This window comes from Choloepus didactylus, chromosome 9 (assembly GCF_015220235.1).
Source record: "Choloepus didactylus isolate mChoDid1 chromosome 9, mChoDid1.pri, whole genome shotgun sequence".
Lineage (NCBI taxonomy): Eukaryota > Metazoa > Chordata > Mammalia > Pilosa > Megalonychidae > Choloepus > Choloepus didactylus.
This window is the reverse complement of record NC_051315.1, coordinates 104,224,337-104,247,031: the sequence shown is the minus strand read 5'-3', so window position 1 is coordinate 104,247,031 and position 22,695 is coordinate 104,224,337. Positions and strand designations below refer to the sequence as shown.

The 22,695-nt window shown below is 35.2% G+C and overlaps 2 protein-coding genes and 1 pseudogene across 5 annotated transcripts in view; all 3 read left to right on the top strand.

Moving 5' to 3' along the window:
• Window positions 1-22,695, top strand: part of ERBB4 (erb-b2 receptor tyrosine kinase 4) — a 1,164,817-nt gene that overhangs the window by 1,014,928 nt on the left and 127,194 nt on the right. The window lies entirely within an intron of this gene.
• On the top strand, window positions 3,199-3,379 carry LOC119545049 (annotated as a pseudogene).
• On the top strand, window positions 3,805-4,894 carry LOC119544088 (acylpyruvase FAHD1, mitochondrial-like). Its single transcript, XM_037849198.1, has one exon. It carries the CDS (start codon window positions 4,299-4,301, stop codon window positions 4,662-4,664), a length of 366 nt encoding a protein of 121 aa, XP_037705126.1. The 5' UTR covers window positions 3,805-4,298; the 3' UTR covers window positions 4,665-4,894.

Genomic DNA, 22,695 nt, shown 5'->3' with positions numbered 1-22,695 from the left:
TTCTGTGCGACAATGGGGAAAAATCTATAGATATTCTTTAAATTATATTTTCATAGACTTAAAGTAAATCTCAGTGGAATTAACCCACTCTTAAAAATGTTAGTTCTGTCAAAATCTGGAAAAATGAAGAAATAGGGAAAAAAAAAAAAAAAAACCCCAACCAAAATTCACTCCTTTTGAACTCTTGTGATGGACTTTACAAATTTATTACTGAAGCACATTTCATAACTTTTCAAAATGAACTTTCTAAAGCTAATCTTCCATCTCTCTGGATGACACTCAGACCTTTTCTAAACATGATCCAATTGGAAATCAGTTCACACAAGTAGAGGGTTGAATTGTGACAGCAATGTCTCAAAGGCTTACCCTTCCTTAGGGAAAGAGGTATTGCTGACAGGCAGGAGAACCTTAGGAGAATCATTTTCATTTCCTTTTTTCAGCATATGGCTAGTACATACATGTAGCATAGTGCAAGCAAGCTTGCTTCAGTGTTCAAGTAGTTATCTCTCTTGGATAAGACTAAAGACTGTTTTCATATTTCTAGGGCAGCTAAACCAGGATTTAAAAGAGAGTTGATAAACACAAGATATTTATAAATGATTTCTACTAATCTTTCCATTACATATTTAGAAATGCAAGTAAACATGCATATATAGGTGCCTTATGTTGTCTTGCTTTGCCTTTCCTATTCTTTAGTCCCATTTAAATTCATGGTCAACTGTTTTGCTTTGTTGAATTTGGACCTTGTAGATCAATGACCATTACCTATATTTATTAGTTTTATTTGTCTGACATTTGGAAAGTGAACAAATCTTCAGGTTTAATTTCTAAGAAAGTTTCAACTAGTATTTAGAAACTCTTCTGGATCCGTCCTGCAATTGCAGTGATGTGACTCTAAAAATAATAACCATCTGCTCCAGCATGGAAAATCTGGTACCCACATGGCAGTGGAGGAGGCAGGAGTGGGCTTTAGTAATGCCTGCCCTACAGCTATGCCAATGTAATCTACAACTTTAAGCAGAAGAGCGATAACCACAGCCAATTTTCTATATTAACTGTATGTAGTCAATCAACTAATTCAAGTATTTTATATGCTGAATTACAATTATGGAGTTGTAGTGTGGTTAGAAGCAGAGAGAGTGTGTTGAGGAAAAGAGAGTTGTGTTTTCATTGGATAAAATTATAGCTTTGATCCCATATTTTCCTAATGTCTATCTGGTTTTGTACATTGGCATCCTTCTATAACTAGTGTTTCATTTTTTGTTCAATTATTTCTCTATTTTTTTGAACTTCTTAAAATTTACCTTGAACTGGACTTCATTTCTCCTAAGTATGTTATGATATGTAAGGAGGTGATTTCAAATATGACAAACTGAATTGATCCTTCCTTATCTCAAAATATCTTCTCCTTGTACCCATCTTGGATGTGGTAATATTCAGGAAGCCAAAAGCTTCTGTCGTGAATTGTGAATAGAAACAATTCCTATGCTATTTATTTGAGTCTTTCCTTGAAAGATTGTTCTAAAGAGCAATAAATACTGTGTTGCAAATGTTGTTCTTCTAGAAATAATTTTGCTCACTTGGTATAGTTTTTGGTCAAATTATTAATCTCATATTCTTGAGGCCCTATCGCATTGCTCTTTCGTGCGTTCTATGTTTAATATACATGGCTTCTAAATTCTCATGTGTTTTTGATTAATTAAGCATTCTCATTCATCTTGGTAATAAGGGTCCTCTTTGAGTCTTAAATTCCATATTGTATTTCCTGTTATGAATAAAATATCCTCCTTGCTTTAAAAAGGTATCCTAATTCATGCAACCAGATTTCAAAGTAAGAGCAAAAACCTTTAACTAATTTTAGTATTAGTTAACTAAGTTGCAACATGCTAAATAAGGCATATAATCTAAGCCATGTAAGTAATGAGGACGATGATATTTTATTAGGAAAATAGGCCCGCATTTCCAAATAATGGGGTAAAACTATATAAAACAATGCGAAAATCTTTGTGCAGTAAACAAAAGTTAAGTCACCGTATTACAACTTTGTAAATTTACATTCATACAATCAGTATATTTGTGTGGACTCTAGTGGCTGAAAATATACATCATTCTTTCACATTACTTTGCATCATTCACCACCAAGGTATTTGGAAGAGCCACTGAGAGACAAATTGGTTGATTGACACTAGTTCAACTATACTTGGTGCAGACAGCTTAGGAAAGTGAGAAGATGCAGGGGTCTTCACCTATTCCTAAACCCCTACACTGAATGTAGGAAGGGAAGGAGGCAAACCCTTCCTCTGAAGAGAAGACTGGAGGGATGACTGAAGACTAACATTTTAGGCAGTATGGGAGTTTTCCAATAGCCAAATAATAACAAAACAATTAACAAACTTAATAACTGCTATTTATTGAACCTATACTAAACACTCTTTTATTAACAAACTGTAGCCCCCCAAAAACCCTAGGAAATTTGTTCCATAATTATAACCATATTATGCCTGTCAGAGTTTATAACAACAGCCACCTCAGCTTAAATATACCACAAATAGACAAACAAATGCTGAATTAAAATATGATATTCTCACTAAGTTAAGGAATTTAGAGGTTATTATAACTCTTTGTAAAAGGGTTTAGTTTACTGGAATCATTACATCTATATCAAGATCGTAGAGGATTTTCAAGGGGGCACAAATTCAATGACAAACCAACTAAATGAACGGATCTTAACTCTTTTGTAATTAATAACCAGCTAACATTTATTAAGCTCTTATTGATTACAAGGCACAATTCTAAGTACCTTCTGCAGACTAATTTATTTTAACCTTATATCATCCTGTGTGGTAGGCAGAATTTGTGTCTCCATTTTGTAGATGTAGAAAACTGAGGAACCTAGAAGTTATATAGTTCCATTCCATATACCATGTCCTATATAATGCAATGAGGAAAGTCATAAGAGAACACATAAAGAATTGCCAAGAATAAAAATACATTTATGGTGTGGTTAGTTGAAGCAGTTAATTATACCTGCACAACCAGACCATATGGAGGAATGGGGTGGTGGTAAAGTGATGAGGCTCTCAAGAAAAATTATTTAGAAAAGGTAGAGATTGAGAGAGAGCCTGCTTGTGTATGGAAGGAGGCAGACTTCTATTTCTCTGATATTATCGTCAGTGGAGACATCAAAAATAAAATCCAAGCTTTGCACAGTGGCAGTATCATAGCCATTGAGGTTTATCCAAGGCACAATTATTGCTAATTGAAAAATAAGATCCACCTCTAGCATTTTGTACCATTATTTACCTTGGTGGAAATGTCAATTTTATGGATTTCCAAAGTACAAACAGCTTGCAAATGTCTCTATAATGTATGTCTTGGATTTTTATGTAATTTACGTAAACATAGTGATTTGCTTTCATGTAATTGATACAAATTTAGTGTTTTGCTAGCCAGAAAATAAGGTAAATGTCAGAGACAGAGCTCTTTTAATTTAGGCAAGGTGTGCCCATACTATTCAAAGGCCAAGAACCATGGACAAAATGCAAAAAAAAAGCTCTCTAGCCATCAGCTCTTATCCACAAAAATGAACTTCTCTTAACCATTTGTAACACTGTAAAATGAGATTTAGAAAAGGTATGCAACTATCTAGGTGTTTCCGTTTGCTAAAGCTGCAAAAATGTGATATACCAGAAATGGATTGGCTTTTACAATGGCAGTTTATTTAGTTCACAAATTTACAGTTCTAAGGTCATGAAAATGTCCCAATTGAGGCATCAATAGGACAATACCTTCTCTGAAGAAAGGCTGATGGCATCTGGGGTTCATCTGTCACATGGGAAGGCACATGTCCAGAGTCTGCTGATCCTTCTCTCTTGGGTTTAGCTTCTGGTTTCCCTGGATTTCTCCATAATGTCTCTGGTCTTCCATCTTAGCTTTTCTGAACTCTCTGAGTTTCATCTGCTTTTTTAACCTCTCATAAAGGACCCCAGCAAGGGGATTAAGACCCACCTTGAATAGGCAGGGTCACATCTCCATGGAAACAACCTAATCAAAAGGTCCCACCCACGGTATGTCTGCCCCCCAAGACAGGATTAAAAGAACATGGCTTTTCCAGGATGCATAACATCTTCAAACTAACACACTACGGAAAAAAAAAAAACCTTAATTTCAGATGAGAAAATGGAAAAACAAAGTAGCAAAGCTGGCTCAAATAGTCAAACCAGGGTCCCCTGTGGCCGGCGAGAGCCGTGGCGGCTCTCAGGCAGCTGTCTCGCTTCTGGGAGTGGAGTTAGAATATCATGTGCATGTGGAGGAACTACAACCACATCGAGGAGATGCGAAGCATGGTGCCAAGCAAGCCCCTACTCTTCCTGAAGCCGTCCACCGCCTATGCACCCGAGGGCTCCCCGGTCTTTCTGTCCCCCTACAGTCGCTGCGTGCACCACGAGCTGGAGCTGGAGCTGGGCCTGGTGATGGGCACATGCCGCCGCATCCTCCTGAAACCGCGGCCTGGACTACGTGGCTGGCTATGCCCTGTGCCTGGACATGGCCACCGGAGACGTGCAGATCCAGTGCAAGATGAAGGGACGGCCCTGGACTCTGGCCAAGGGCTTCACGGCCTCCTGCCTTGTCAGCGTGTTCGTGCCCAAAGAGAAGGCCCTTGACCTTCACAACCTGAACCTCTGGCTCAAGATCAACTGGTGAGCTCCAGCAGGAGGGTGAGATGTCCTCCATGATTTTTTCCATCCCCTGCATCATCAGCTACGTTTCTAGGGTAAAGACCTTGGAAGAAGGAGATATTATCTTGACCAGAATGCCAAAGTGAGATAAAGAAAAAGATGAGATCCAAGCCAGCATACACCGGTTATCAGTATGACATTTAAGGTGGAAAGGCCACAATATTGGGTCTGTAAAAAGCAACCTAACTTCTTAAGTTTCCAGAGAGAAGGCAGAAGAGAGAAGCAAAAAAATGTTGCAAGCCTTTATTGAGAAGTCAAAAAATGGTTTCATGGATTACTGTGCCTCAAATCAAGGAAGATACACCCTTCAAGACAGACCTGATGTAGAACAGCTGGGCCAGTAATGGAAACAAGAAACAGGGGCTTCTAGGAGACAACCAGAATAAAGGATTGATGATGTCTCTGAAGAAGAGAAATTATTTCAAACCAAATATTCCAGAAGACTGACAGTCATTTCTGTTCCTAAAGTTGGCCTGGATAAGACTTTTTAATGGATTGATCTGGGATTTCAATAGGTCAGGATTTGAAATCTGCAAAGAAACCTGAAAATTGTGTTCCAAATCTGTATTTTTCAGATTTCCTTGTGGATGATGATCATCTGTTGGTATTTGTAAATATAAAAATTTCCAAATTACTGGCCCATCCCAGACCCACTTAATCAAATAATCATAGTGATGGCCAAGGAAACTGTTCACACTGCACTTCAAATGATTTCAGGGAAATCTGGAAAAACACTATTCTGGATGATCAGTTAATTTAAAATTGTATTTAATAAGTGAACAATTGATAAAGACTTCACCCATTCACTCAGAGTGTCTATCCTGGCCCACAGATTCAGAGCATTGAAGATAATTTTGAAATTGTTGTTTTCCAAATAAATGTGCTATCCTTAAAGTCACATCATCAAGATGCAAAATTGAAAAATATTACTTATTATTTCATTAACAACCTTATAATAATTTCCCAAGTAGTTATCATTATCCCTATTTCAAGCTAAGGACATTTAGTCATAATTTTTAAATTAGAAATTATAGATTTAGTGATAGAACCAAAGTTTATTGACTCCCAATACAATATGCTTTCATTCTAATGCATTGTCTATTCAATAAGTTATTGAAAATGTCAACAGAATTTTAAATGGGTAAAGCAGAGAAATTCTAATTCGTCTGCGGCTTTCCTACTCATAAGTGAATGGCTCCCTCCATTGTAGGGGTATTACTCTAAAATGCTTTTCTTCAGAAACCCAGTGATGAGAGTGATGAGATCCAGAGCTTGGTGATGGAAGAGAGATGTCTATGTTGAAGGAGCAATTCTATTCTCTTTGTACTGTGTCTACTGGGAAGCAATCAATGATCATTGGGGTCACATCCCTGATCCCCTAGGGATACCTCATTCTATTTGCTTCAGCATCATTAGGTCTTGCTTCTACCACTGGATCTGACACTGGAGATGAGATAACTCCTCTGTATACCCCAACCAGGTGTGGGAATGCCTCCTGTCTCCTTTATTTAGTTTCATTTCCTCCTAGTAAGTTTTGCTAAATAATTAAGAGTGAAATAAAGCCTTAAGAATGACAAGAAAAGAGATCTCAGTGGCAGGGATGAATATTTATGTGTTACCTATGGGCATGTCTGTATGTTGGCAAAACTATTGAATTATTTTTCATACCGATTAGCAAATAGTCACTGTCTTAAAGAATCCAAATATCCTTGCTACTGCTCTCTCCAGCTGTCTGACCCTTCCCCCTGGGGGATCCCTGAATCCACCAACTAAAAGGGAATGACTGGCACAGTAAGGGGTTGCCTGGACCCCACTACAGGGCTGTGACCAGCATCCATTCTGATTCTTCAGTCCTCTACTTCACTGGATTAATTATGTTCACTGTTACCTTTGCAAAATAGTAGAGAAATGGTTGTCTTCAAAGAGTGAGTTTGTAACCCAGTCTTCCACCTCAAGGCAAATGCCCAGTATCTAAAAGCCCCCAGGCACTTACTGTCAAGGTGTCTAAACTGAACTCATTGACTTCTCTATCTAATCTTGCTCCACTCTATGTATTTTCTTACTCAGCAAACATCACCCCTATGCATCCAGATATGCAAGTCAGAAATCTTGGATTTATCATAAATTTTTCCCTCATCTTAGGTTTGGGACGTTTTGAAGCTCTTATAGCTTCTCCTCCCTAGCACTTCTAAACCATCGACCTCTCACCAAAACTTATAGGATAGCGTTCTAATTAATTTCCTTGCTTTTCAGGCTCACACCCTTTAATAATAAATTGCCTACATAATAAAACCCACTACTTAGTGTGGTGGTCAAGATCTCTCATAATCTTCCTGCCTCTCACTTCCCTTGTGTTCCAACTTCTGCCAAATCCTCCAATCTGCAGTTCTTGTGAAATGTCAACATGCTTCTTATCTCTGTCTACCTTAAGAGTTGCTCCTTTTGGCTGATATCTCTCCCCCACCCCCCAAACATTTGTCCCCATGGTGGAGTAGACTTTCTGATTTACTAAGAATCAAATGAGGGTCACCTGTCATATCGAAGCTTTCTTAAATCCTTACTGTACCTCGTGTAGTTTTCTATCAAACACCTGTAAATACTTGATTACACAATGTGTTGTCCGTCTCTTGTTACTAGGCTGGAAGCTCATTGCTGGCAAAAACAATATATAATTTTACATCTACAGCCCTTACAGCAGAGTCTAGAACATACTGGATATATAATATATGTTTGTTAATGAGTAATAAATGATTGAATAGGTTGGTAAAGAACCTCCAAGTAGTAAGGATTTCCAAAGTTGATTTGTCTGGGAACCAACAACTTCTTTAAACTTTTAATTTTTCTTGGTATATCCTGAATGTTTTTCCCTGAGATTTACTCATTATAGAAAAGTTGAAAAAGTATAAAATGCAGAAAAGCATAAAAAACTAATAATCCTTTAAATCATGGCTTTAGGGTCTGTCAAAATTAGATGTGGTCTATCACTCTCAGCTGACTACACTTAAACTCTTTCAAGTAATCAGTTTCAGGACTCCAGAAACTGAGGTAGTTTTCATACCTACTTAGATGCAACACCCGAAGAAAACTTAGCTATTATCCTCATCATATATTTTAGTGGTTTTGAGCCCTGAGCCTACAGAATTGCTCACACTTTGCAGGGGGCTAAAAAGTCTGGGTGGGAATGCGGACAGTAGTGGAACACCTACTGCTTCAACAACTAGAGGTTCTGCAAAGGTTTCTTTTCCTGGGGTTTGAAAAAGAAGTTTTGGTGGAAAAAAAGTGTTTCCTAATTCTCCTCCCTAGCATCCAGGGTCTTAAAGCTATTAGAACTTACAGGCAGAGTTTTTCCCAGGCAGTCTTAGTAACTTGAATCATAGGGACCAGTCCTGCTTAAATAATGATAGATATCATAGATGGGAGGAGCAGTACCTCTAAACAAAGGTCTAGAAATGAAATTTACCAATATTTCACATGAAAAAGTAGACTTGACCATTGACATATCTCCTCAGGAACAGTGTTGTAACATTGATTTTATTTTTTTTTTTTATTTCATGAAAAGGAAATATTACATGACTGGGGCCAGGGAATTTCAGGAAACCTAAGGGGAAATTTACAAGATACTTCTATAAATACCCACAGCCTCTCTTGATATAAAACAAGAATTTCTTATGTAGACATACATTATATCACAAAATATATTGCATAATTGTATGTAAGTAAGATATTCCTGCTTTTTCACTAAATATTATAATTATCAGATAAAATTAATTTACATAATTTTAGCATTCCAGCATTTGGATAAGTCGTAATAGTCTTAGCTATAAAAACCTAAGGGTTAATATTTCTAATTGCTCACTATCATGAATAATGTTGGAATAAGAATTCCTGCATTTAATTCTTTGTGCATACTTCTGGTTATTTCCTTGGGAAAGACTCCTCTAAGTGGAGTTATTAAGTCAAAAAATGAATAATTTAAAAATTTTTGATATTATTTCACAAAATTGTTTAACCAAGGATGTGTACCATTTTGCCTTCTTGGCAGCCATGCATGGCAATGAACCGAGATTTTACCTATTCATTCCTTTCATGAAACATGTTAAGCTAGGCCTACTGTTTATTCTTCTCTGAGTTCTCCAATTTTTCCCTGGATAACTCTGAATTTTCTCTTCTTATTCCTGCTTTTTCCTAGTATTAAGGTTTATAGATTGAGTTCCCCTCATCACCACATAAATAAATATTCCATTGTCCTGCGTTCTTAGCTTACCCTGTAATGTAATGGCCCTTGTCCTTGAACTCACGTCTCTAGACTCCCAGCCAGTTATTTTTTCTCATAATACCATCCACTGCTTTCCCACAAGAAACTGGCTCATCATTCCAAAGGGAGTGGGTGAAATTTTTCATACAAGGCTTGAAGGAAACAAATGCATAAAGTAACCATCCCTGCACACTCAAGCAGGCCAGTGTTTTGTGAGAGACCCTGAGATACTGATCTGCAACCAGGGGCAGTCAGTTCTGTTCCAATGAGAATACTGTCTAAATGTTTTAGTCTGACCCAGAAACGAAAGCCTGACCTCATCGTGAAAACTCTCTCCAGTCAATGATTAATTTTTACCGCATTGCTTGTGACTCCCTTTATTTAAGCATTTTTTCAGGACCTTGTAAAGTATCTATGGCAATGGACACCTAGAAGGGAGAGAGATCTTTGTTATTAATTTCTACATGCAGAGATGGGTCAGGTGTTTAGTTGTTATATTATGTAAATCTCCAAACATGGCAGTGGGTGACCTGCTGGGAATGTTCTTACCCAGAACAAAATGCCCTTTTAAAGAATTGTACTTTGAGGTTAACTCTTTCTGTTAAAAGTTAAAAGCATAGCATTCTTTGGAAATGAGCAGTAAATGTGTTCTGCTTAGTTTTAAGAAAATGACCATTTTTTATTGATTAAAAGGGAAAAACTCTATATTCAGAGGTTGTTACAAACATAGGATTTTTTTTTAAATAGCATTGTTTGTTCACTTTTCAGAGGCAACAGTAGTTTCTAATACACTTGTAAATTTCTGTATGTTAGTATCAAATTTCCTTCTATGGGAAAAATGGTTGTTGAGTTTTTTTTTTTTTTTTTTTTTGCTTCCTTAGAAGAATAAACCAAGAAACTCTTCTACTCTGAAATCAGTCCTCTGTTGAAAGGAGACAGCCTTTGAAATTTATTCTAATTACAACAGATAATTTTAAGATTTAAGATGACAATAATGGTAGAAGGAAGAACCAGTTGTTTATCATTTACAAATGGCACAGGGGACATATTTTAGTTCATACCCAAAGTGTTCCTCAAATTTTCTGTGGGCCTAAGATGGTAGGCAAATGAGTGTACTCTGGTGCTTTGGCTTGTAGATCAAATCCGCCAAATATAGCCTGTTTCTTGTTTTATCTTATAAACACCTTCCAGTTTTGTATTTGAGTCCATAATATATTTTATCATAAAAACAATGCCTTTATGCAATAATTGTCAAATTGAATCAAGGCTTTATAAAGCTTCTTCATGTCTACCCAATAGTTTTGCATAACCTCTGGTATGTTATGTCTCCAGATTTATTTTCAGAAGCATGTGAATAAGATCTTATTGTTCTTTATAAGACTTACTTTCTGCCTTTCAAGTGACACTGTTTAAAAAGATTATGGTTCTATGAGCTTGTAATCAACTAACCAGTTCCTCTCCTCACTAAACAATGGTGTAGGGAAAAAAAGACTTTCTTGAATATTTTGGTTTCAATGTTGCCATGGTAACAAGATATCTTTGCTTTATTAACATAATCTTTTCATTTTTTTTAGTGCTTTTGCCTCTAAAACATATTCTTCTTTGATATGATCACAATTAAACAATGGATTTTGAAATTGAACTGGCATTTATAGAAGTTGGTAACAATGTAAAACAATTTTGCTTATCTGAAAAGCATACTGCTTTTAAAAAAATTATAGATCACTTTTCAAGGTTTGTCATTTCTTATCAGGGTTGATATGGCTCAAGTTTTGCTTTCTAGGGTATAACATCACAAGACTTTTCCACTAAATTATTTCCTTTCAGTAATCTTCAGGGTCCATTTTCACTTTTGTGTCACTTCTTAGAATATCAGTGTTGCTTTTATGTAATATTTCTATCTGTTTTTATTCAAGAATACACACATTATGATGCTAGGTAACTCAATCCTAATAACTAAAAACATTAACATTGCTAGCATATCACATCACCTATAATTAGTTTAATATATTTTTAAGCTGCCATGTGCAAAACACAATGCCAGAGATGTCAAAGATATGAAAAGGATTATATACACTTACAGCACTTAAGAGATTTTTATATGTCTCATTTAAATTACAGTGTTTTCTATTTTCATATGGCCTCAATTAGGCAGTTTTAATCTAATAACACATTGATTTGATAATTAATTTGAACCTTAGTAAATTAGTGATCATTGGTCCAATCAGCATTTTGACTTTTTTTCCATTATGCCTTGGTGCTTTATACATTAAGGTTTGAAGTTAAAGCATGGAGTCTAGTTCCTGTTTATAAATATATATATATATATATATTTATATATATTTATATTTACTCTGTGTTACCTAAAATTAAAATAGTTTTTGAACGTTGATTCAAGAAATAAATGTACTATAGAGATACATAAAACTATATCAGGACAAAGGGAAAGCAAACTAGATTGTCATTTTCTCTTAAAGTATGAGAAGATGTTATAAGGTCTTCTATTTCAGAATTTGCGGAGAAAATGGCAAGCTGCTGAAACAATGGACATTTATTGAAGCAAAGACACAATACTGAAAAGATGAAAGGAAAAGAAAACTATGAAATGACCTTTAGTAACCACAGAGCTTTGCAGATATATGATGTATTTGAAATCATTTTTCAATTCAAGATAATGTCACATGAAAGAAATCCATGAATTCTAGGTATTTTAAATAATAACTGCAAGAAAAAGTAAATATAGAGCCAGAGTTGATTCTAGCACAACATTTTAGAATGAACTATCTAAAGAGACAATGACAAATAGTATTATAGATACAGCTATGCACTTCTTATTCAGTAAGAATGTTGTAAACATTTATGCCTAAGAAAATCCAAGAAATTCTAGGAAAGGCATCTCTGAAGCTAAAGATTTTCTATAGATTATAAATCCTTAAATGAGGTATCAAAAGTTGCTCCCATCAATAGCACATCATACTTTGTGCTGTGAGATTTTCATAAAGATCTAATTGTAGATTCTAGATAAGAGAAAGATCAGAAAATACAATAGAACTCTGTTAGAAGTGTTCATCTTTGCATGCTGTCAAGATGTGAGCCCTTTAGATTACTCACTCATGGAGGACTTGCTTGGTTCCATAGAAATGCACACTTAAAGTAGTAAATTGCCTTGTAATATAGTTTTATTACTAGGTCCTGTTGCTGTTGCTAACTAATTGATGCTAATACTTTCCATAAAGTTATGGTGATTAATATGAAATAACAAATAACCTTGAGACAGTTACAGAAACTGTTTTCATGTTCAGTGTGTTAATTTTTGTTAGATTGGCCAAATTTGACTGTGAGGAATGTCAAGTAATGCTTTCCTCTGCCCTCTTTAACTATATCATCTTCACAAATAATTATTTTTTGTTAGCATCGATAGAAGTATGTCATGAGTATAGGCAAGCTCTCAAGGCTATTAGTGTTATTGGCCTAATACACAGATAGACTTTGAAGCCTCAAAGGCTGATATGAAGACATAGAAATGATTCCACTAATCTTCCCAATTAGCTTGGAATTTCCTTGGCTTTTAGAAGGGGACGCATTTCCTTGGCTTTTAGAAGGGGACCAAAACAAATTTTATAGGTAAAATATCTAGCCCTTGTCAGGTACTACCAACAGTTTGACTTTTTTCACAAATATTTTCCAGTGCCTACTGAAACCCAGATACTTTTTTTGAGTCATTGATAATATAGCATTGAAGAAAACAATGCTCCTGCCCTTTTTGCACCTAAAATTTTAGTTGGGAGACAGGAGATGGTATCATTTAGCCATATTCTGTGAGGCTCTTAACCATATAACGGGTAGCAGCTTCTCAAAGGCAGGTTCTTTTCCTAATTCTGAAAAGTGATTATCTTTCTTCACCTGGGGAAAGTAACATTAAATAGTTCTAATCAAGAAAGCAAAATTCCTATATTATCAATGTCCCAATTCCTTTTACAACCTGCTTTTCCTAAAGTCCTAAAATATATATATATATTAGGAGTAGAAAGCTCATAGAATATTACTCTAATTCACATTGAAATAAAATAAATTCAATTTCATTTCAAAATCAAATATGATCATATAATACATATCTACAGTTTTAGAATAGATATGTACACATATTTTGTGTGTGCAAAAAATTGCATGACTGTCATTTGCAGTTAACCTGGTTACTCATAATTCAGTCTTCCAGTCTTCCCCTCTGCCGTATAGACTTGTATTTTGTCCATTTGTTAAGCACAGATTGAAATTCAGAGTTGATGCATTGCCCCATAATCATCAATAATTCTGAAAAAATTAAATTGTAGAAAAATATCTTAGTTTGAATAAAAATATTCTTTAAAAGAATGACAACGTCCTTGCATTTTTTAGAATCATGGAGGTAATTTTTCCATTTCTTTCTTTTCTATGAAAATACAACAATATCCAGAAAAGCTTATGGCTGGATGGGCCAGCCAATTTACCTGCCTTGTGATCTAGTCCTTCAGTTCTGAGAATTGTCCATGTGTCAATGTCCAGAAACCACAAAGTCATAGAGAATAAATGAGTTATAAATGAGTTTTTAAGTGAGCAAGTTCTTCCACACATTCTTATTTTGCACAATTTCTACCTCTTGAACAAAGGGTGTCTTTTGAAGAAAAATAAATTATTCACTGTTCTTAACATAAGCTTATTCAGTCTTATGTAGGAAGCAAGTTGCTCCTTTCCTCAATAAAAAAATTTAAAATAACATAAATGCCATAAATGTGATGATAGCAGCCTGGTTCTTCAGAAAACTCTTGCCCTAACATCAATGAAGTGATTATATGTTGAATAGTTTTATACAGCATGTCCATTCCAACTTAATTTTTATGTTTATTATAAATATTTATAATAAAATATATAACATTTTATGTTTATAAATAAATATATTTATTAGTCTCAGTAAAAATTCTGTTTTTTAAATTATTACTTTCTGCCATTATGTGATGCACCTGTCTACAAGGAATAACCTTCAACAGTTATCTGTAATATGTAAAATTACAGATGTCTTACATTATGTAAGACATAGATGAAGGCAGTCTGCAATTCATTTTTATATCTACCTAGTTTCATTATGGAACTTTAACCTAATAGAAGTACAATAAATATTTGTTGATGGAATGAATTAATGGATAGTTTAAGTACAGAGCATAGCTACATAAATAAAGAAGAGTCTAAGGCATGCATCCACTCCTGATATAACTCCACCTTGTTTCTGGGACCACATTCACAGAGCAGGACTGCCAAAATGGGCAAGACACTAATGTAGGATAAATGCCAGAGGCTACTTCTTTTGCTTAGTGGAGCCTCCTATTAAATCAAGATAAAATTGTATAAATCTATCATTTATATTTTATTTGGTTTGAAAGATGTGCTGTACTTTTCTGAAGTGGGAGAAATAGAGTAGCAGTGATGTGATTCTGTTGCAATCTCTAACTATAAGCCTTGTTTGAGATTGAATCATGTCTGCCATAAAAGCCATGTTCAAATTTTAATCTGTGTTTCTGAACCATTTGTATGGAGGACCTTTGTAAGATGTTATAGTTAGTTAAAATGTGGCAAAATTGAATCAGGGTGGATCTTGATCCAGATGACTAGAGGCTTTAAAAAGACCACTGGATGCAGTAGGTCAGAGAAAGCCAGAGGAAGAAGCCAGAAGTCAGAAGAAATCAGAAGAGCAGATACAAGGAAAGAAAGATTGCCATGTGGCAGGAGGAAGAAATACAAGCCAAAGAACCCCAAGGATGGCAGCAAACCAGCACCAGATGCTAAGGATATCAGGGAGAGAGCATGGCCTTGCCAATACCTTGATCTCAGACTTGTAGCCTCTGAATCCAAGAGACAATAAATCCCTGTTCTTAAGTCAACTAGCATGTGGTATTTATCATAGCTGCTCTAGAAAACTAAGATAGTTTTGGTACTAGAAGTTGGGGTGCTGCTCTAACAAATACTTAAAAGTGTGAAAGTGGCTTTGGAATTGGGCAATGGGTAGAGAGAGGCCAGAAGGATTTTGAGGCTCTTGATAGAAAAAGCATCAACTACTTTGAAGAGAATCTAGTAGGGATACAGATAATAAGCGTGTTTCTAGTGAGAGCCCAAAAATAAGTGAAAGCTTGTAGAGAAAGTTTCTGTTGTCTTAGAGAATGCATATATCATCATGAACAAAATGTTCGTACAAATATGGATATTAAAAGTGCTTCCTGTGAGGCCTTGGAAGGTAGTGAAGAATAAGGTAGTGAAGAATGTGTTATTGGAAACTGAAGAAAAGGCAATTTCTGTTACAAGTTAGCAGAGAAAATAGCAAAATTGTGTTCTGATATCAGATGGAATGCAGAACTTCTAATCAAATGAAATTGAATATTGAGCTGAAGAGATTTCCAATCCAAGAGCAGAAGGTGGAGCCTGGTTTCTCCTTGCTGCTTATGGTGAAATGTAAGAGGATAAGAATAAATGGAGAACTGAACTGTTAAGCACAAAGGAACCAGTGATTGATGACTTGAAAAATTCTCAGATCATCCAGATAGTGTGCTCTCAAACTCAGGCCAGAGATGGTCCATCAGATTCCTCTCTGAGTTCCTGGGAGGTGAGCCGCTGGAGAAAAGGGCCCCACAAAAGAGTATAGCTGAAAAACTCCTAGCTAAGGAGATTAGACATTTGGCTCATGGATCCAGTAAGCTATCTCAGAGGAAGCTGGGATTGGAAATGCAAATATCCAGGAAGAATCTGCAGGAATTTATTTTGTCTGAAGGCTTGGGCCACCTTGAACTGCATGCAACATCAACGAAGTTTTGAGAATTTTGTATTGCCATCCTGGACAGAAAGGGACAGACATGGGGCAAAATTAAAGGAAAATGACTTCAAGTTCAGAACCATAGGAGCAGCATTCTGGGCAGAAGAGATTTCCTCAGGCCAAGAGAGATTGCCTTCTGCTCTAATGTTTGCTAGAAGAGGGTGGGGACTAGGCCCCAGCATTCAGGGAAAGTGTCATAGCTTCAACACCTGGAAAGTGTAAAGTTGCCACTGCAGCAGTCCCAAAGGACAAAGCATCAATCCCTGATGACTCTCAGACCTTGGAATCTAATGGAGTTTGCCCTCCTAGGTTTCAGACTTTCTTGGGATACATGACCCGTTTTCCTTTCAGTTTCTCCCTTTGGTAATTGGAATGTCTATCCTATCCCTGCCTTACCCATTTTATTTTGGAAGCAGATAACTTGGTTTTTAGGTCTCACAGGTCCACAAATAGAGAGGGATTTTGTTCAAGGATGGATCATAACTGGTCCCATAACTGATTTCCATGAGATTTTGCACTTAAAATCATTACTGAACTGATTTCAAGCTTTGAGGATGTTGGAATGGGATGAATACATTTGGCACGTTGAAAGAATATGCTTTTTGGGGGTTCCAGAGGGCAGACTGTTGGGGATTGAATCCAGTCTCCCATAAAAACCATGTTAAAATCTTAATCTGAATTTTTGTCTTTGTGAACCCATTTGTAAATACAACCTTTTCAAGATGCTATTATTAGTTAATGTATAGCCAAAATGAAGCAGGGTGGGTCTTCACCCATGTAACTGGAGATCTTATAGAGAGGAAGTTTGGGTGCAGTCAGCCAGAGACAGAGACAAGAAAAAGCCAGTAATCAGTGGAAACTGGTAGAGCAGACACAAGGAGTGAGAGGGAGCTTGCCTTGTGAAGGGAGGCAGACACACAAGCCATGCAACCCCAAGGAGTGTGGCAAGGCAGCATCAAGACACTTCAGATTTGGGGGAAAAACATGGCCTTGCCGATGCTTTTTTTGGACTTCTGGACTCTGAAACTGTGACACAATAAATTCCTGTTGTTAGGATAACCAGTGGGTGGCATTTGTTATAGTATCCCTGGAAAACTTAGACAAGCCCATATCATGAGAATTTTAAATTCTTTATTGAGTTTCTATTTTCCAGGCAATGGAATACCTAATTATACTGTACTAATGACATCATGTTTCTCCTCTTCTGGGACCCAAAATGTGAATACATGATCACAATAAACTATGTTGGGAGAGACAGAAAAAACATATTAATTTCAACAAAGCAGATATGTTCTTTAGAAAAGATGCACGCACGTAGGTGCTATGCAAGCAAAGAGGGGCTTATTTCAGGGTAGGGAAGTCTGTTCGGAGAATATCTTGGATAAGTCAAGGGATATATGGGAATTTTCTAGGAGAAAGCAGGCAGAGGCCAGGGCAGAACCTCTAGTCAAGAGAATAATAGAATTATCAAAAGCTTAGAGGAGTAAAATTGCAGAGTGTATTTCGGGATTTGTCCATGTAATCAATATTAACTTATAGGCCTTCCAGAGAAGTTCCTCTCACACGAAGTGAGTGAAAGTGGAGGACATAGAGGAATATCTTGTAATGTAAAACTGTACACAGGTAATTATCCATCAATGATTGTTATATTAAGAGACTGCTTCTGTGCTAATGTTTCTATAAAAACTTACTAATATTTTAAAGTCATCTTACTATGCGTTGAAAATGGTGAAGTGATAAATCGGATTTCTTCTAATCTTTTACTTTCATATAAAGATTTTAGCATTTTTTGATGGATAGATGGCATCTAATAAGTAAAACTATGGCCAGTCATATAAAATGTTGGGCAGGGAAGGGTGTACACAAACATGGTAGTAAATTTCCCATCTATTTATAGATTTTTGGACACATAAATAACGTATATTTCAATGTATAAAGGAAGATGTGTGGCACACTATGGGAGTTACATGCACTCTCCTCCATTCCTGGCCTCTGGCAAACCCAGATCAATTTTCCACACTTTAGTTTTGCCTTTTCTAGAATTTCCTAGAAATTGAATCATACTGTATGAAGTCGTTTGTGTCTGGCTTCTTTCACTTAGTATAATGCTTTTGAGATCATTCACGTTGTTGTGTATATCAATAGTGTGTTTCTTGTTAATTACTGAATAGTATTCCATTATGTGGCTTATCACAATTTATCTATTCATCAGTTAATGGAAGTTTGTTTCTTTCCAGTTTTTGGCTAGTAATGCCATTGTATGGACATATGTTTTCATTTCTCTTGGATAAATTTCTAGGAATGGGCATGCTGCATTTTATAAAAAGTATGTGTTTAATTTTATAAGAATCTGCCGTGTTGTTTTCCAATGGAATTGTGCGATTTTGCATTTCCACCAGCAGTGTTGAGAGTTTCGGTTGTTCCACATTCTTGTCAACACTTAGTATTTTCAGTCTTTTAGTTTTAGTCATTTTGGTGGTATTTCATGTGGTTATAATTTACATTTCCTAATGAATTATGGTTTTGAGAATCTTTCCAAGTGCTTATTGCCATTTGGAAATCATCTTTAGCAAAGAAATTGTTAAGGTATTTTGAAATTTTAGAAATCAGGTTGATTGTTTTCTTTTTGAGTTTTAAGAGTTCTTTATATATTCTGGATACAAGATGTTTAACAAATAAATGTTTCAAAATCATTTTCTCTCAGTTGTCAGTTTCCCTTTTCCTTAACAGTGTCTTTTGAAAATCGAAGGTTTTTAAGGTTTAAGTCCAATTTATCATTTATTTTCTTTTATGATTCATTATTTTTGTGCTTTATGTAAGAAATCTTTGATTGACTCAAGCAAACCCATTTTTGTAAAGATATCTCTCTGTTTACTTAAGGCCTTTATGATTTTCAATAATTTTTTTTTATTTTCCTCCAGTACTGTTATTTGCATTCCCAATGTTGTGCTATGATCACCTCCATCCACTACAAAAATATTTCCATCATTCTAAATACAAACTCTGCACATGTTAAGCCTTGACCTCCCATTCTCTATCCCCACCCCATTCCCTTGGTAAACTATATTCTAAATTCTGACTCTGTGAGTTTGCTTATTATCATTATTTCAAATCAATGTGATCATATGTTATTTGCCCTTTTGTGTCTGGTTTATTTCTCTCAACCTGATGTCTTCAAGGTTCATCCATGTTGTCACATGTATCAGGATTTCATTCGTTTTTACATCTGAATAACATTCCATTGCACGTATATGCCGCATTTTATTTATCCATTCATCAGTTGATGGATACATGGGTTCCCTCCATCTTTTGGCATTTGTGAATAATACTACTATGAATATTGGTGTGCAAATATCTGTTTTGTGTTCCTGCTTTCAATTCTTTGGGGTATATCTTAATAGTGGGAGTTCTGGGTCGTATGGTAGTTCTATACTTGTCTTTCTGAGGAACTGCCAAATTGTCTTCCACAGAAGCTACACCATTTTACATTGCCGCCAGCAATGAAGGAATGTTCCTGTTTCTCCACAACCTCTCCAACACTTGTTATTTTCCAGTTTTTCAATAGCAGTCTTGCTAATGGGTATGATACGGTATTTCATTGTGGTTTTGGTTTACATTTCCCTAACTGTTCATGATGTTGAGCATCTTTTCATGTGCTTTCTGGCCATTTATATATCTTCTTTGGAAAGATGTCTGTATTTTGCCTGTTTTTAATAGGGTTTTTAGACTTTTTGTTGTTAAGTTGGAGGATTTCTTTATATATTCTGGATATTTATCCTGTATTTGATATGTGGTTTCCAAATATTTTCTCCCATTGTGTAGGCTGTTGTTTTACTTTCATGATAAAGTCCTTTGAGACAGAAAAGTTTTTTTTTGCTTTTTTGTATTTTTTTAAGTTTGATGAGGTCCCATTTATCTGTGTTTTTCCTTTGTTGTTTGTGCTTTGGGTGTAAAATCTAAGAAACCATTGCCTAACACAAGGTCCTGAACATGCTTCCCTATGTTTTCTTCTATAGTTTGATAGTTCTAGCTCTTATACTGAGGTCTTTGATCATTTTGACTTGATTTTTGTATATGGTATGAGGTAAGGATCCTCCTTTTTTTTTTTTTTTTTTTCTTTTTTTTGCAAATGGCAATCCAGTTTTCCCAGTGTCATTTGTTGGAGAGACTGATCTTTCCCACCTTGTCAAATTGACTAGTCTTTCCCACCTTGTCAAAAATCACTTGGCCATAAATGTGAGGGTTGATTTCTGAGCATTCAACTTGATTCCATTGATCCATATATCTGTCCTTGTGCCAATACCATGCTGTTTTGATTATTGTGGCTTCATAATAAGTTTTCAACTCAGGAAATATTAGAGCAGACCCAATTTTAAAGCCTTACCAATAGTGATCTTGGGGGTATTATTTAACCTAAGATTCATTATCTGTAAAACTCAAATAAAATTACTTGCTTCTTACAGCTATTATAAAGATTAAATGAGATCATATATAAGTCAGTTAATACAGTGCTTGACCCAATACGTAGCAGCAACTATTATTAACATTATTTTTATTATCGATATTATTAATGCAGCTGTCATTACTACTCCTACTACTTCCAACCCTGTTTACACACAGTAAATTCAAGAGGTTAAAACTCTAGCTCCCCTATCTTCTCAGAAAATGGAACTAAATTCAGAAATTTCAACTCTCAGCAGAAGCAAGGAAAGGTTCTTTCATAAAGCTCATGCATGCTATTTCATATTTAGGGGCTGAATAACCCAGGTACTTGCATTTAAGGCAATGTAACGAGCCAGTTGTACTGTATAATGATACTTTCAGATAGGGGAAAATATGAAAGAACAATAAATGTGGCAAAAGGAGTTTATGAATGCTCTGAGATACTGAATGTGTCCCCACACCAATCAAGCCCCTGAAGGTATTGCTTTTTACAACAAAGTAGTTGATGTCCATCAAGATGTCCCTGAATGAGCAACATAAAATTCTAGGTCATACATTGTATTTTCTATTGAATATTGAAAGGAGTAGAGAAATTGTAACAGCACAAATAAAATGAAACCAATTCTGTGTCTAAGTGAAATGTGTCTTTATTGGAGAACAATAGCTATTTGGATTATTTCATGGCTTGATGTTCTTGGATAAATATGTATTATCATTATATATATGTATACATATGCATATGTATGTATATACACACAGAAAGAGAAATAGAGAGAGAATTGTAAGACAATAGTATCTTATTAAACTTTCTAAAAAGCAAAACAAATCAAATCAAATGTCTTAATTTGTGCTGTTTAATAAACCTTTCTTCTTTGGGGAATGACTGTTGTAATAAACTCTTTTTCAAATGCAATATATAAATGCCTCCTTCCCTTCTTGCTTCTGATGGATACTTATCTTTTTATTTATTTTTTACAAGCAACCTCTTATAAATTAACTAGGCAATGTTCTTAATGGAATTGCACATTATAAACAGATAATGGACTTCCCGTGAAACATGCATGTCAAATCTCAGCTAAAGTAATGAGAGAAAATAAACTTGGAGTCAAAAGAAAAATGTTTGTTTTTGAAAAGCAAGACCGTTATAATTAGTCAGTCACAACCTTCAATTTCATTAATGCCAAACCTATTATAATAAAAGAGTCACTATTTAAAAAAATGAAATAATTAGAGTGACCTGGCAAACCAGTATTCTCAGTGGGAGATATGTACCAACACCATTCTGAAAAATTTATTTTTCAAAAAAATGTGGATAAAGCATTAGCCCACAAAAAGCTAATTTAGAAATGTTAACCATAATTTGCTTACAGAATATTAAAACAACAAAAAAGATCCTTGTCTTTTTCTTATTCCCAGCAACTGTGAAAGTTTGGATGTTTAATTTCCATTTCTTAAAAGTGAAGTAAGAGAAGCATAGGGCTAATAATTCAGTGATAAACTAATAATATTGAAGAAGCAGCTTGATCATTTGAGTGGAATAAAAATGATTTTAGGCTATATTTTTTAATGGACTGGATCCATATGTTTATAGAATCAAGCCTATTAATAAGTGGAAGTTTTAAATAAATCATTTTTACTGTGGTAAATAAGTCAGTTTTCAATCAAATGATCTATTTTTAAAGTTCTTTTTCAGTAAATAAGCTTCAGACTATTATCTAGAATTCTGCCAATTGCTATTCTAGATATAAAATAGGGAGAATTTTAAAAATATCTGCTGCTGTTCATATACTAGTGGAAATATTGTGTCAAATATTTGAATAAGTAATGTGGCTTAAATTATACCCTTTCAAATGACTATAAATGAAAAAGGAACTATGAATAAAATTATGATTGTGTCATTTTATAGTTCTTATAAAAGGCCAGGGCAGACTACCATAAGCAAATGCAGAAAATGAACCCTAAATACTTTCAAAGACCCATTACACTTCTATCAATTTCCACCATCACTCACTTTTCATTTCTATGTATTTCATTGTTTCATGCAGTGAGGAAGCTATTGTCCAGCTAGAGAAGTAGAGATTATTACCTCTCACTTGCAGGTACATCATTGTGCATTAATTTAGTATTCACTTGTCATCCATATGCAGGAAAAGCACCTTTTTTTTTGTTTTTAGAAATATTTCACATTTCTGTAGGAATCCTTGAGATGAGATATTGAGGTTGAAAACAACAAAATTTTCTAAAGCCAAATTTATTATTGTACTCCCTTGTTATAGGAAAGGTTTTAGTCTCAGAACTAGTATGTATTTTTTATATGTTTAAACAGAGAAAGAATATAGATATCCTGAAATTGTTGGGAAGATAATTATAGGTAATTATTCTGAAGTGGATGACCTTCTATACTTATCCATTCTGGGGATCCC